This window comes from Magnolia sinica, chromosome 14 (genome assembly GCF_029962835.1).
Source record: "Magnolia sinica isolate HGM2019 chromosome 14, MsV1, whole genome shotgun sequence".
Taxonomy (NCBI): Eukaryota; Viridiplantae; Streptophyta; class Magnoliopsida; order Magnoliales; family Magnoliaceae; genus Magnolia; species Magnolia sinica.
The window spans coordinates 17,932,944-17,948,316 of NC_080586.1; the positions used below are offsets into that span (position 1 = coordinate 17,932,944).

Below are 15,373 nucleotides of genomic sequence, written 5' to 3' on the forward strand. Positions count from 1 at the left end.
AGCAGTGTAATGGACCCTGGTGATTCCTTATTATTGGAAATGTACTTAACTTATGGTTTGGATATGAGCACTGACATTACTTGCATCGCATTAGCATTGGCTGTACAAGCCCCCCTTCATACATTGCCTTGGTATGACACTCATTACTCATTGCATCGCATTCATGGTAAGCCTTGGTAAGGATAGTGATATACTCATTGATCATGCTTCTCTCCTTATACCTTCTACTATTCTTCTGTGCACCATTGTCACACACTTACACCACCCTCTAAGCTTCTATAAGCTTATGCACGATTGATGCGTGCAGGAGACTCTAGGTAGGCGCTGTAGCAGCAGAGCGTGGAGTAGAGTTGAGCAGTGAGGACTCCAGTGTTGCTGATTTCTCTCTCTTTTCCTTTTATTCTCATGTATGTCCTTTTGGACCTTATGGATGATGTAAAAGTTTAAATTTTTAGTGAATTTTGCGATGTGTGCCTTTGTTATTCTTAGATGTATTTGCTGTGATCTTGGGTATGCTCGTATTGAAAATGATTATACTGTTATGAAAATCCTCCTTATAGGATTCCAGGACCGAAACCTACCTCAAGAGCCGAGAATGGGGTCCTACGGAAGCTGTTGCGGTCAGAACTGGCAATTGTGTTCCTTGTGAGTCCGGTTACCGAGTCTGGGGCGTGACAACAAGTGATTCTAAATCAGTGGTATATACCATCTCTAATCTTGTTCTATCCTCCTGGTCCATGTGGTATTGGAGGATTAGGATCGAGTCCCTAAGGAGCATTTTGGAGGTGCACTTCGCCCATACCCCTAGGGAGGCGAACACTGCCCTGGATTTCCTGGCATAATTGGGGAGTGACGGGTAAGTGGACCATCGGTACAGAATGTTAGGTGATCTCCCCCCAACTATTCGAGGTTCTTTATTCCTTGACAAAATTGAATTGGGGAGCCTGCAGGTGGGCTGAATTTGTCTCAGTTTTCCAGATTCTTTTTCTTCTTACTATAGGTGGGCCCAACCAGTTCGAGCCTGCCCGGAAGCTTAGGCTGGATAGTTGTTGTATTCTCATTTTGGTATGAATATATTACACCTTAAAAATAAATAAATAAATCCGTAACCTCATGTATGTATTGGAACAAATACATGTATTCCAAAGTACATGTATTGGAATAAATACATATATTTCATAAAGTTCATGAATTGAAACACATATATGTATTCCCATAAAGTGCATTAAGTTAACAAAAAGTAGGATGCAACCTCTTGATGAACTACAATTTAGTAGTAATCGATGGAAGCAACCACCAAAGCTGGAGCTGCACTTGATCCAAACATGAATCTAGGCCATGCAAAAGAGCAGCAACGAAGTTGATCTTTAATCAAAGCAGATTTTTTAAAAATGGCAGATCTGCTTTCTGGATTGATTAAAGAACAATACCAACGCTGAAGGTATATGACTGCCAAACCCAATGGCCGAAAACTGATTGCCGATCACTGATCAAGGCCCAAATGTCTAACGATTATTGGCTCAACAACATACGTTGATTCTCAAGTACCGGACGGCTCGGATTCAATTGATTCAGCATTAACAGATGATGCACGACATCTTTTATATCATTAAAACTCAACTGGTTCTGATCTAAAAACGAAGAGATCGAGAGAGAGGGTAGATATTACCAGCAGTCAGTAGCAGAGATTATAATACTTGTAGGACTGCTGTGGATATGAATGTACCAAATTGCAAGGTTTGCTTAGCAAACAATGCTCTGATACCATGAGGTATTGCAATGAAAGAAAGAGAAGGAGAGATAGAGAGGTATATCAACTCAGGAGAAGAAAAGGTATGGAGGACCCTAGATCTTATTAAACATACAATGATAGCGGGTCTAACCCATGTGGTCCATGTTGGGCCTAGTAGGCTTTCTAACATGGGCCGGACCTGCCTATTCAAGTGCTATTAAACAACTTATTCTACTCAATTCACTTATTCTAGTCGTGATTTTCTATGAGTTACTAGTGGGATCACAACTCTAGAAAACCACAATTATTCAAAGTTTCATCAAACATGATCCAAATCAAAGATCCAGAACACATTCATGGCGTTTTCAGAAATCCTCTAGCAATGCTCCCACTACCACCTTCTGGAAAGAAACCGCCAGGCTTGCTTTCATCGCCAGTCCCGTAGACCGTCCTTAGAATCTCGGCAGGCGTCCGTGCATACGATAAAGAATCTGCATTCGCCGATAAGATGTTGCTAGTGGTCTTATTCTCCGCACCGAGCTGTAGTGGGACGAAAAGGCCTTCGTCTTTGATGCCACAGTTTGCCAGTCTGTTTCGCAGGTCCGATACACGGGCTGTGAATTCAGCCACCGTGCGTTTGTAAGGAAGCACAAGCTCGTCAGCTCGCTCGTAGAGTAAAGCTCGAATTACGGCATCTTGACCCGCTTCCACTCCTAAAAGCCCAGCCAACAACTGCATAAAAATGGTGCACCAATGTCAGCTATACAACCCAAATTCAATGTATAAACCAGATTGGTGCACTTGATTATCAATCTAGTCCGTTGAATAGATGGGATAGGTATGATAAAAAAAAATAAAAAAAAATAATAAATAAATAAATAAAACTGTTTTATTAAATTAACACTGATCAGATGGAAGTTTATGAACTCTATGCACATGACCTTTGGCCAAACCTTTTCAGGTTATAAATTTGCTTCCTCAAATTTGGCCCACGTGAAAATGGACCTAAATGATTCTTGTGATCGTTCATGTAATATATCCTTATCATGGATAGGCCTTAGGTAAAGGGTCACGTCAGTCAAAATCAATATAGAGATGAGTGTCTAGGATTTCACACAAATGGACCACATGTAGTGGTTAGATCAAAAGGGTTGCACCATCGCCCTCATGTACCGTACCACACAGAGTTGCACAAAAAGAAAGAAATGGACGGTAAACTTACTCTTTTTGAAACGTAGCCGTTGATATTTGGGTTAGTGCCCACGTAGCCCACAAGTCCCACGTATGGAATGACATAAGAAGCAAGAAGGTAATTAACGCTGCTGATGTAAGGATCAAAAGGTGGGCTGAGTGGCTTTTCAAATGCATTATCAAATATAGTAGCAAAATTCTTAGAGCTTATGTCGATGAGGGGCCTTGGAAATCCGCCAACAGTTGATTTAATGGCCCTGAAAAAAAAAAATACACAACTCAAACAACCTTTCAGGAAAAGAATAATAAAAAACAAAAAAAAATGATATTTGCTGCATCTATGAGTGATTGAATGTTTGTACATCTGCTAGCTTATATGTGCTACACATGCGCGTGCACGTGGGAGAGAAGAGAGCAAGAAATGCAAATATCACAACAGCTGGCACGTCACGAGTGGGACGCGGATTGCGTCCTACCCCCGCGCGGACGGTAATCCATCCGGACAGGGCTCTGTGGGGGCCACAGTGATGTAAGTGTTTTATCCACTCAGTTCATCGTTTTTCTCATATCATTTTAAGAAATGAGCCAAAAAAATGAGGCAGGAACAAGCTCAAGTGGACCACAAATTGGGGATTGAACTTCCACCATTAAAAACTTCTTGAGAGCTAGAGAAGTTTCGGATGAAGCTGATATTTGTTTTTTGCGCTTCATCCACGTCTACATGACCTTATGAATAGTTTTTATGGTAAAAAAAAAAAAAATCACCGTGGCCCTTAGAAAGGTTTCAACGGTGAGTGTCATTATCACTACAGCTTCCTTTGGTGTGGTCCATTGGAGCTGTGAACCTACTCAATGTTTTGAATCATACCTTAAAATGATCTGAGAAAAACGATTAACAGCGTGGATAAAACACTTACATCACTGTGGTCCCACAGAGCCCTGTCCGGACCGGACGGGGGTAGGACGCAATCCGCGTCCGTCACGATTCCCCTTCTACTTCCTTCCTCATAATTTAAGTATTTTTTTACTATATTTTCAAAGTTCTTTTCACCCTTTTCCCTCTACGCCAATAGACAGAATTTACTATCCATTGGTGGCTGCATTCCGAAAAACTTGACTCACCGACAGCAAGGCTAGTATGATAAGAAAATTTATGTGTGGTCCGATTAATGGGCCAGTCAAGCTGGTTTTAGAATAAGGTGGTCCTCATTAGTGGGGCGAACCTTTGATGGATGGATATCTCTCAAAATACAATAGGATATGAGAGAATTAGAGAGAGAGAGAGAGAGAGGGAGAGAGAGACCTCAAATGGCCAACTTCCTCATAACCAAATTCTTCGATGATCTGATGTGTAAGGCGGTCGAGGTTGGCTTTCTTACCTCCGATAGGAGGTGGGCCACCCTGGGCTATTTCAGGAGCAACCCCATCTAGACCGTACCCTAGCGCTCCATACAGGAAAAACTCAGCCTCCAAGTACTCCAAATTGAGAGCGAACTGTATTTTGTCCACATCATCAGGGAATATCGGAGTCCCATTTAGTGGTGGAGGAGATACACATGCTGGGTCTTCTGTCAGACACCCCGGCGCAAAATAGCCTAAGCAGAGAAAGAAGAAAAGCAAAGAAACAGAGAAGCCCGATACAGCCATCGAAATTCCTTAATTTCTCTATATGGGAATAGATATTGAGTGAGAGAAGTGCTATCGAGCCATGGTATTTATACTTGAAAAACAAGATCCACGTAAGTCAATTTACGCAAATTACGAAGATTGTGTAGCCGCCGCTTCAAGATTTTTTCCATCTTCTATTAACGTCAGCTGGCACGTACAAGCTCTATCTTATCGTAATAAGACATGCTCTGTGGGGCCCACTATGCTGAACATGTGAAATCCACTCCGTCCATCAGCTTCTGTCCTTGATTCTAGGCACTGGAGAAAATAATTAGCCGGACCTGTGGGCGACACCACAGGGAATAATGGGAATGGGATGCCAATCATAGGTTCGCCCGTGGGGCCAACCTGATATCTATCTTTCATCAAATTCGTTCATCAGGTGAAAATCACCAGGATGAAGTGAATTTAAGAAATTATGCATGATTGGAAACTTAGGCGGGCCACACTACGTGAAAGGTTACAGGAGCCATTTTACATTTTCCAAATGGTGTAGCCCATCAGAATTCTTTTTTCGGGCTCATATGTATACACACACACACGACATTGGTAGGCGTATGCGCAGATAAGTCGGTCCTATCGTGGCCATTGTATCCGTGTATACACGTCGTGTACGGAATATGCACCTTTGTCTTTATAGGATGTAGGAAGCGCCTATTATATACGCCATACATGGACAAGATGCACCTTTTTCTTTATAAACAAGATAAAAAATTAAGATCTTAACACATCTATACACTAAACAAGATGCACAGGAGTTTAGGCCCAGTATAACGTTGATCCGTGCCGTCCAAGTGATGGGCCATTAGGTAGTGCGCTCAGAGCAAGTTATAGTGCTTCTAGTTGCATTGGAACACCTGGACTTTCAGTCCATTGATATAGGCTGTTCGTTAGGTTCAGCGCATCTTTCACGAGCTATCATTCAAACATCACACTAATCTAACAACCGGCTTTTGTGTTGCATAGACCTAATTTACTATCCACCCTTTTTCATTGGACCCAAAAAATCTTAAGCATCAAAGTAGACCTCTGTTCATACAGACTAATCAAAAAATACAAAAATGCCCCTGCTTTTAATAGCTTTCTACTCACTTTTGTAAAAGCAGAATTACTCTTGCAAAACAAAAAAAAAAAGGGCAATTTCATCCTACTTAAGGTTTTGGGACATCGCCAAATCACACGGGTAAAAGGCAGCATCTCAAGCCACAATTATTTCTCTAACAAATATGAACTGTTTGGTGAATGGTATTTAATATGGACGGTTAACATCAACTACTAAAACTAGGTGTAATCAACCATTTGATCTATCTTTATGTTAAGGCCATAATGGATTGCTTATGATTCTAAAACATCACTTTTGTTAGGCAATTGTAACCATCCCATCCATGACTTTGAATACTGATGGCTGTAGAAAAAAAAAATGCAAATAAAAAATGGACTGGATCATCTGATAAGTCCGAGTTTTGTACAAAATCCCTGTGAATGTATCTTAATTTAATGGACAGTTCAGATAAATCGATTGAACTGTCTGTATGCATAGCATTCAACTAGGAGCACTATAACTTATAGTGCTGTGAAAGCACTGGAGCATTTCTCTACACGATGATGATAGGAGTGGATTAGGTGAGGCCGGGCCCTTGCCATAGAGCCCACTCTGATGTATGTATTTTATAACCATGCCATCCATGCATTTTTTTGGGATCATTTTAGGCCCGAGTCCAAAATTGAAATATATCCAAACTTGACGCAAACCTATTATATATTAAATAAATAAATAAAAAATAAATAAAAAATAAAAAATAAAAAAAAACATGGTAAACACTTAAAAGCTTCCTGTGGGCTATTAAAGTTTTGGACCAAGACTATATTTATTTTTTCCCTACAATTAAGTTTATATGACCTGATTAATAAGTTGGATAGAAAATAAACATTACCTAAATGTTGGGGTGGGCCCTAGGAAGTTTAATCTACGGTTTCAAGTACTGCTGTTTCATAGTATGATCCACCTAAGATTTGGATCTTCTTCATTTTTAAGCTTAGCATGGATGTATAATACATATGCTAAGGTGGGCCACACTATAAGGGCCGCACAATCTTAGGTGAGGCCAGCACAGCACCTAATCCGCTCCCATCTATACTATGAGCATATTTGGTGAGTTTTTCTCTTCCAGTCTTCACTCTTAAAAAGACGTGCTTGAATCTCTATATTGGGAGTGGATTATGTGTGGCCTTGACCATCGTGCCTACCTTGATGTATGCACTGTATGTCCATATTGTTCATCCATTTTTCCAACTGATTTTACTGCATAAGCCTAAAAATGAAGTAGATTCAAATGTCAAGTGTACCCCACAGCATAGGAAACCGTAGTGATTGATCATTAAAACCTTTTTTGTAAGTCACAAAAGTTTTGGATAAAGCTAGATATTTGTTTTTTATCTTTCATCTCGGTCTGCTTGGCCTTATCAAGAGGTTGGATGGCAAATAAACATTATGTTGGGTATTACAATGGGCCCTAAATGGTTTCTAATGGTGGGTGTTCAATCACCACTGTTTCCTATGGTGTGATCCACCTAAGAGTTATATCTGCTTCACTCTAAAATGCGATCACAATGGATGAATAGTGTGGATACACAAAACATACATCTGCGACATCAAACTTAGGTACATATTGATACACATGCATATGTATAAATGCTCCGCGTTAGCATGGATCATGGGACTCGGGTTAGGAACTCTCCAGCCTCTCCCTAGCAAGGAACAGGCTGAGCTATGAGGGGCCACTGTGATGAATGGGTCTATGTATGCTGTCCATCCATTTTGTCATATCATTTAAGGGTATATGCTCAAGAATAGGCAGATCCAAGACTTAAGTAAACCACACAATGAGGATTAAACTTACACCATTGAAAATTTCTTGATAGCTACAAAAGTTTTGGATCAAGTTGAATATTCGTGTTTTGCCTTCATCTAGGTCAATGTGAGCTTATGAACAGTTTGGATGACAAATAAATATTACTGTGGCCCTTAGGAATGTTTCAATGGGGGCGTCATTTTATTTTATTTTTTTCTTGGTCTAATGGGGGCATCATTATTACACTGCTTCTTTCTTGTAGTGTGGTCCAGTCGAACCCTTCTCATTTTGGGCCAAAAATCTAAAATGATATGCTAAAATGGGCAGAAGGTGTTGATTAATCCATGCACTACAGTGTCTCTAATTGGTCCGAAATCAACAGTCAGCCTTACGAAACTTTTAATTGTGGACGTTCAGCCACCACTGTTTCCTTTGAAACGGTACACTTGAGATTTGAATTTTCTTAATTTTCAGAAACACGTCCTAAACTGGTTGGAAGAATGAATGGACAGCTTGGATATAGAACACATCATTAAATTAAGGTGGGCCCAACCGCAAGGATAACACCACTGTGTTACCGAATTTCCTGCGTGATTGGTTAACTTCATCATTGATGTTGTCATTATTATGTATTAAATGCAATCAATGATGATGTATTAAATATAGTTAATAATGAGACAGTCCAATCACATTGCAGGATCCAGGCTAGGGCTTAAAGTAAGGCGTGTTGGGTCCTGTTGGTGCTCAACCCTAACCCAACCTAAGGTTCCTATACCTCAACCCTAACCCAACCCAACCCAATCTCGGGTTGGGAATTCTCAACCCAAGTCCATCCCAAGCGGGCTTGGTCGGTTTGATCGGGTTGGTCAGTTGTATACGTGCTAATATTTTCACTATTACATTAGTTTATTATATTTCAATATATGACTTATTTCTTGTATCTATGATTTGATTAATTATATATGTGATTATTCATCATAAAGAACTTCATTTTTTTCATTTTTTTTTTTTTTAAAAAGCTAAAATATAGGACAACTACTCCTTTAAAAGTCATGTAGCATAGCACGCAATCTATTTGGGAGAGAGAAATCCGGCATATCTTGTTAGCTTGAGTCCTTGGAAATGACATGGATAAATGAGACCCGACATCACTAGTGTACCTTCAACACAAACGATCCACACTCAATTATAATTTATAAGTAACTAATATATTGACTGGGTTCGGGTTGGGTCAAGCAACCCGAGACCTCAACCCGAGCCCAACCCAATGTCGGGTCAGTCACAGGTCGTTCGGGTTGAACCCGCCCAACTTTCAGCCCTAATCCAAACTCCTAGCTAAAATGTACAAATGAATTTTACCCAAGGACTGTATAAAGTGTAGATGACCCTCTTGGCTCCCATTCACATCCGAAGAACCAGCCAACGGCTGCATGAAAACGTTGCACTCATGCCCTGAGCTGGTGTTACTCATGTGATTTAATTCAATGAACCGACTATTTATACCATCTGATTGCTGCATGCACTTGATCATTGTTTTAATCCATCTAATAAATGGGCCACATCTCCAAGATGAACATTTCTTTGATCATATAACCTAATTAAGCTGTTTAATTATTACGAATTGGGCAGTCAAGTTGATGTGGCTGGCTATAGCAGGGTAAAAATGGCCATTTATCAGTTTAATTGGCAAAATTGTTCCATGCGTGTGCCAATTTAGCACACGTGGATGAGATCCAAGCTGCTCATCATGTGGGCCCCACCATGTAGATACCCTCACAGTAAAAGTAAGCCCTCTTGCTAATAATAAAGGTAAAGATGGTCAGTTTACTTGTTCTTTCTTGAAACCTAGCCGTATATGTTTGCGTTAGTGCCCACATAGTCCACAAGTCCCACATATGGAATGACATGGGAGCCCAGTGGTAATGAACGGTACTGATGTAAGGATCAATGGCTGGGTTGAGTGGGTATTCAAATGCCTTAACAAATAATTTAGCGAAATTGTGAGCGCTTGGATCCACGAGGGGCCTTAGAAATACACCAACCGTTGATTTAATGGCCCTGAAAAAAGATGATAAAATACGAAATTCCAAAGATCATATATTATATGGATCGTGGTTTTTGGAATGTTCTCGTGCCTATACGTGCTGCATGTGTGCCTGCGCCCATGAAGGTGGTGTTGCCCTCATCCAACATGTTGGACCAGTCGACAGATTCCAACCTTTAATGTTGGTGCGAAATCCAATCCTTCCACTTGGTTGGAACCGTCATAAAGATCACCTCGTGCAAAATTCAACCCAGTCCACTTATCAGGTAGGCCACACCATAGAAAAAAAATGGATAAACGCTAGTGTAATAAGCCACTCAACTGGTGGACGAAGCTGATATTTGCATAAGGTACTGTCGTGTACTGATCCCACAAAAAATAAAGTATGGAAAATAATAGTCTTTTAATTTGTTCCCTGATCGTTAAAAATATGTAAAAGTTTAGTAAAAAAAATGCCAAAAATTCGTAGCGATGGACCCAGTGCAACGCCGTTCCGTGCCACCCAAGTGATGGGCAATCAGGATCACGTCCAATATTCACCGTACGTAATGTGTATACATCCATGCCTACTCTTGGATGCATGTTATACGTGTCTATGAGCATGCATGCGTTTGTATGGATGCTCTATGGGAGCATGGTTCATGTTAGCGTGATGGAGGGTGGTGATGAAAGGGATGGGAATGAGGTCGGTGGCGCATACCCAACAACCGAAGTTAATTTTGCTTTTTCTCACTTTTGCAGTGGCAGGTATTTTGTTGCCTTTTTTTCATCTTAAAATAAAATTGGGCTAGGTTTAGGGTATGTGTCAATCCCACTCGCATACGTGAGATTTTATCCTCGAATGGGATGACTTTTTGGACTAGGTCATCAGCACGGTGGGCCCACCTGACCATCAATATGAGTTTGAGTAAGTCGGGTGTATACGTGCTAATATTTTTGTTATTACATTAGTTTATTATATTTCAATATAGAACTTATTTTTTATATCTACAATTTTATTAATTATATATGTGATTATTCATGGTAAAGAACTTCATTTTTTTCTTTAAAAAAAAAAAAAGAAGCTAAAATATAAGACGAATTACTCTTTTAAAAGTCATGTAGCATAGCACGCAATCTATTTGGGAGAGAGAAATCCGGCATATATTGTTAGCTCGAGTCATTGGAAATGACGTGGACAAATGACACTCGACATCACTAGTTTGCCTTTGACACAAACGATCCACACTCAATTATAACGTATAAGTAACTTATATATTGAACAGGTTCGGGTTGGGTTGGGCAACCTGAGACCTCAACCCAAGCCCAACCCAAGTTTTATCGAGTTGGTGTTTGTATAGCCCAAGCTTGAGATTGGACCCGATATATCCTACGCAAGCCCAACCCATTGTCGATTCGGTCATGGGTCAGTCGGGTTGAACTCGCCCAACTTTCAGCCCTAGTATTTTATTCCTTTTTACTACCCTTTTTCCATCTTAAAATTAAATTAGACTAGCTCATCAACACGGTGGGCCCACCTGACCATCTATACGGGTTGGAATAACTGTAAAGCAATTAATCAGCTTTTCATCTCCAAGAGCAACGTCTCTACATTCTCAACTAACGAGCCGTAGACATTCTCTTCTTTGAGGGAGGGAGTGTATTAGGTGAGGCCTAGTCTCACCTGAGACGGTGTAGGCATTACTGTAGGGCCATCCGATGTATGAATTCTATATCTGTCGTTCATCCATTTTTCATTTCATTTTAGGGCATGGGACTAAATATTGAAGGAGATCCAAATCTCAGGTGGACTATAATATAGGAAATGGAGAAGATTTAACACCCTACAATTTAAAACTTCCTAAGGTCTACCATAATGTTTCAGTGATGTTTATTTGTCATCTAATATGTTGATGAGGTCACACAAACCTGGATGAAGGAAAAAATAAATAAATATCAGCTTAATCTAAAACTTTTGCAGCCCATTAATTGTCCGTCGCCATTGTTTCCTATGGTATGGTATGGCCTGCAGAAGAATTAAATCTGCTTCATTCTTGAGCTCATCCTCTAAAATGATCTAGAAAATGAATGGACGGCATGGATGCACAATACATACAAGTGGGCCCCTCAGTAAAGGCCGAACAGTCCTAGACAAGGCTGGGCCACACGTTATCCACTCTCCTGGCCTCACCAAGATGGTGCAACCCTTACCATGGCCCACCTTGATGAATGTAGTGTATTCATACACCATCCATCAGTTTTATAATATCAATTTAGGACATGAGTCAAAAAAAAGGAGATCTAAATCTCGAGTGGAGCATGCTAGAAGAAACAACGTCAATGAATGCTACACCATTAAAAGTTTTCTAGGGCCCACCCTAATGTTTATTTCTCATCCAAGCTATTGATAAGGTCATGGAAACTTCGATGAAAGGGAAAAATTGGAAAAATTTGTTAGCTTGATGTAAAAATTTTGTGGCTCACAAAAAACAAAAAACTTTTAATAGACGATCACCACTATTTCCTAGTGTATGGTCCACCTGAGATTTGGAATTATTTCATTTTTTTTATCATACCCAAAACGATCTGACAAATGACAAAATGACTGGATTGCATAGATACACAATACATACATCAAGGTTCTCGTGGTAAGGGCCACCCTCTCACGTATTCCGCCCCCCTCTTGTTGATCATGTCATTGGTTAGTCACGTGTGCCTTTAGGTTTCCCTAGTTAAGGGGATGATGGATATAGACCGTTTACCTTGTGGGTTGTATCATGGGATGCCTATTGGAGGACCATAGAAGTAAACCCCAAATTCAGATCACACGACGATAAGAAAACACAAACAAAGCATGCATAAGTGCATACGAATTTTATGTGAAAAAATCCTCACGAGAAAAACAACCACCGCACGAAGCAACGAGCAATCACTATGAAAGTGAAAGGCACAAAAGATCGATACGCCTACAATCATGAAAACTATTGTTTTCTCATCTCCAAATCCTATAAATAACTTAGCCCTGATTAAAATACTCTAATCCCGCAATACACCCATATATGATGTTACACCTGTAATATGAAACAAAATCCACGCAATTCTGTAAAAATTTTGCGCTCCGTCAATCTAAGCATCAATCGATCGACATAAATTAAGTAGCTCACATGTTTGATCAATCGAACATAGCCTAAATTATCCAAAGAGAAAACTGTATAAAAAATGGGTTTCTTGATCGATTGAGGCAGGGATTCGATCGATCAAACTCCTCTATTCTAGCCAGATTGAAGACATCTTGACAAAAGTATCCACAATTACTTCAATCATCATGAACCATGGCTCCAAGCTCTATCTCTAATCACATTCATCATAACTTTACAATCGTCGTCATTTCTCTTACACACTCCGTCTTTATCAAACATTTGCCAAACCTAGAAAAGTCGAATAGAATTTAAACTTCTCTGTAGGAACAACCTTTGTAAGGGTAATGCCTCAGATTTTATAACCCGGGTTTAATACTTCTTTTTTTAAATTCCGAGTGTTAACATTCAAGAATATCTCACAATTCACAATATTTTTTTAATGAGCATCGCAACAGAAGGAAACCAAACTACACATAAAGGGAATGTCTAATATATATATATATATATATATATATATATCAACATATACAAATGGCTGCCCATAGGGCTCATACAAACCAATGACTCATGCCACACAAATACAAACAATACTAAATTAGCAAATATGAAGAAATCTAAAAAGTAATAAATCTAGAGCTACAAGATTATACAACTCCTCTTTGTTCATATGAGCATCAACCTGTACATCATCTACGTACCCTGCATCAACTTCATATGTTTCGATAGCGTCAATAGCTATGCTAGTGTGGTATACTCCCTAAGATTATCAAGGCATTATAATACTTAATAATAGTATTCAAATAAGCTCAAGAAATTAAGTACAATATTCAATGTACAATTTACACTTCATAAGTAGAATATAAGAGGATACCACATGCAAATTAAAAGAAGACATAATCCATATTTTACAAGTATAACTGAAGAAACTATAATATTTAAATTACAACTCATAAATACAACACCAGCTATATATCCAAACCACAATTCAAAGTATAATATAAGGAGATACAATCCACTTGTCACAAATAAATATGGGTTGTACCTTACTTCTATATGAAAAGACTATTTAACTATGAGATTTGTCAAACACAAAAAAAAATAATATTCATAGTCAATCATAAAGAGCAACTGCAAGATGTCTTTTTGAAAGTAAAATTGTTTGTATTGGAACAAAAAATTAAGGGATTTCCAACAAAAAGAATCCTCCCAACAAGCCACATTAGCACCAACTCCATATAAGGATACAACAAAATATTACAAACCATAAGCCATGAGGCACAAATAATCCATGAGATGGTAATTTTAAAACCAAATATATTTCATCTATTCACAACTGGCTACTAGTTTGAACAGCCTCTAATGTATATATTTATCAACATATATCATTAGATTTCCAATACAACTCATTAACATAAACAAATCTCAAACCAAACTATAATCAATTCAACCCTCCAAAAATAAACAAACATCACTTCCATCAACTTACAAATGTATCATCGATATACAAATAAGATATTCTACTTAACTAGATTAGAGAGACAATTCTACAATATAAAGCATATTAATTTTACAACGTACATAATGATTTTAGTCATATTCTAAAATATATTTAGAGTTAAATGAAACTATATCATTCATGTAAATTAAATGATCAATCCCAAGGGTTGACAACCCCAAGTGCAGAGCTGTAACATAGTAATAACTTGGTGAGACTGAGGTCGAATCCCCCAAGAGTAGGGAACACAACCTGGAACTAATCTTAAGGTAAAGGATGATTGGGTTTTTATCTAGTGAATAGGTTAAAGGATTTTAACACAATAAATAAAGACTAAGGATCCAGGAATCTAATCATAGCAATCACAATATTTCATTCATTAATTTAATATATAACTCAATTGGAATCAAAGTCCTATACTATGCAATCAGAGCATAATTTTGTTAAACTATTCATTAACACCAATAAGAATATGAATTCGATTGAATGATTCTTTCATGGAGCATTCAAATCTCAATCGCAAGGAATCAAAAGCATTTAAAGCACCCGTAGGCAAGAATAAATCGATCAATTATATAGATTGAATCCTTCTCTAATTCGGGCTAAATGATTGTTAAATCAAAGCATTCATTGTACCCGTAGTGCACGAAAGAAATAAAAATAAACAACTCAAAGACTTTAAAATAAATTTAAATATATTTCAATCTACTATGATCATTCAAACCAATGTTATTAAATCAAATAAACTAAATATTATAATTGACTACAAGCTTCGTCCCTTAGATAGAACAAAAAAAAATATAAAAGACAAATTAGAATTGAATGATTGAAGAAGAAGGATGGCTTCGTGGAAGCTCTACCACCCATAGGTCTTTCTTTTAAGCTCTAATTCTATCTATAATAGCTTAGCACACTTCTTTAAATAGGAAAAACCAACACCAACTTGAAACCGACTTAAAATTTATGTACTTTTATTATGCTTCGATCGCACTGATAATCACTTTTAGTCACACTAAAATCACATCGAGTCTAGATGAATATTTCTTCAGGTGCAGCCGAATTTCATCAAAATCTATCTAAAATCTTTGTCTCATTTAGGTCGCATCGAACCCTCCTTCGGTGGCACCGAGCATGACTTCGGTCAGACCCAATTGTCGAACCGAACTCTAAAAATCACTATTTATCACTAAATTGTTTTATGCATGTTCGGTCAGACCGAACTGTCGAACTGAACTCTTAAAATCACTATTTATCACTAGATTATTCTATGCA

General features: G+C 38.5%; 1 protein-coding gene across 2 annotated transcripts in view; it reads right to left on the reverse strand.

Moving 5' to 3' along the window:
* LOC131225619 (ferritin-like catalase Nec2) overlaps positions 1 to 4,672 on the reverse strand; it is a 59,347-nt gene extending 54,675 nt beyond the window's left edge. The window contains exons 1-3 of one of the 2 annotated variants that reach the window (XM_058221178.1): positions 4,227 to 4,593; positions 2,955 to 3,180; positions 2,019 to 2,464 (exon numbers count right to left, since the gene is read on the reverse strand). In XM_058221178.1, coding sequence (XP_058077161.1) covers positions 2,087 to 2,464; positions 2,955 to 3,180; positions 4,227 to 4,570 — 948 coding nt within the window. In that variant the 5' untranslated portion in view covers positions 4,571 to 4,593 and the 3' untranslated portion in view covers positions 2,019 to 2,086. Of the gene's footprint in view, positions 1 to 2,018; positions 2,465 to 2,954; positions 3,181 to 4,226 lie in introns of those variants that run through there. The other variant, XM_058221180.1, reaches the window with a different exon arrangement.
* Positions 4,673 to 15,373: the final 10,701 nt, after the last annotated feature.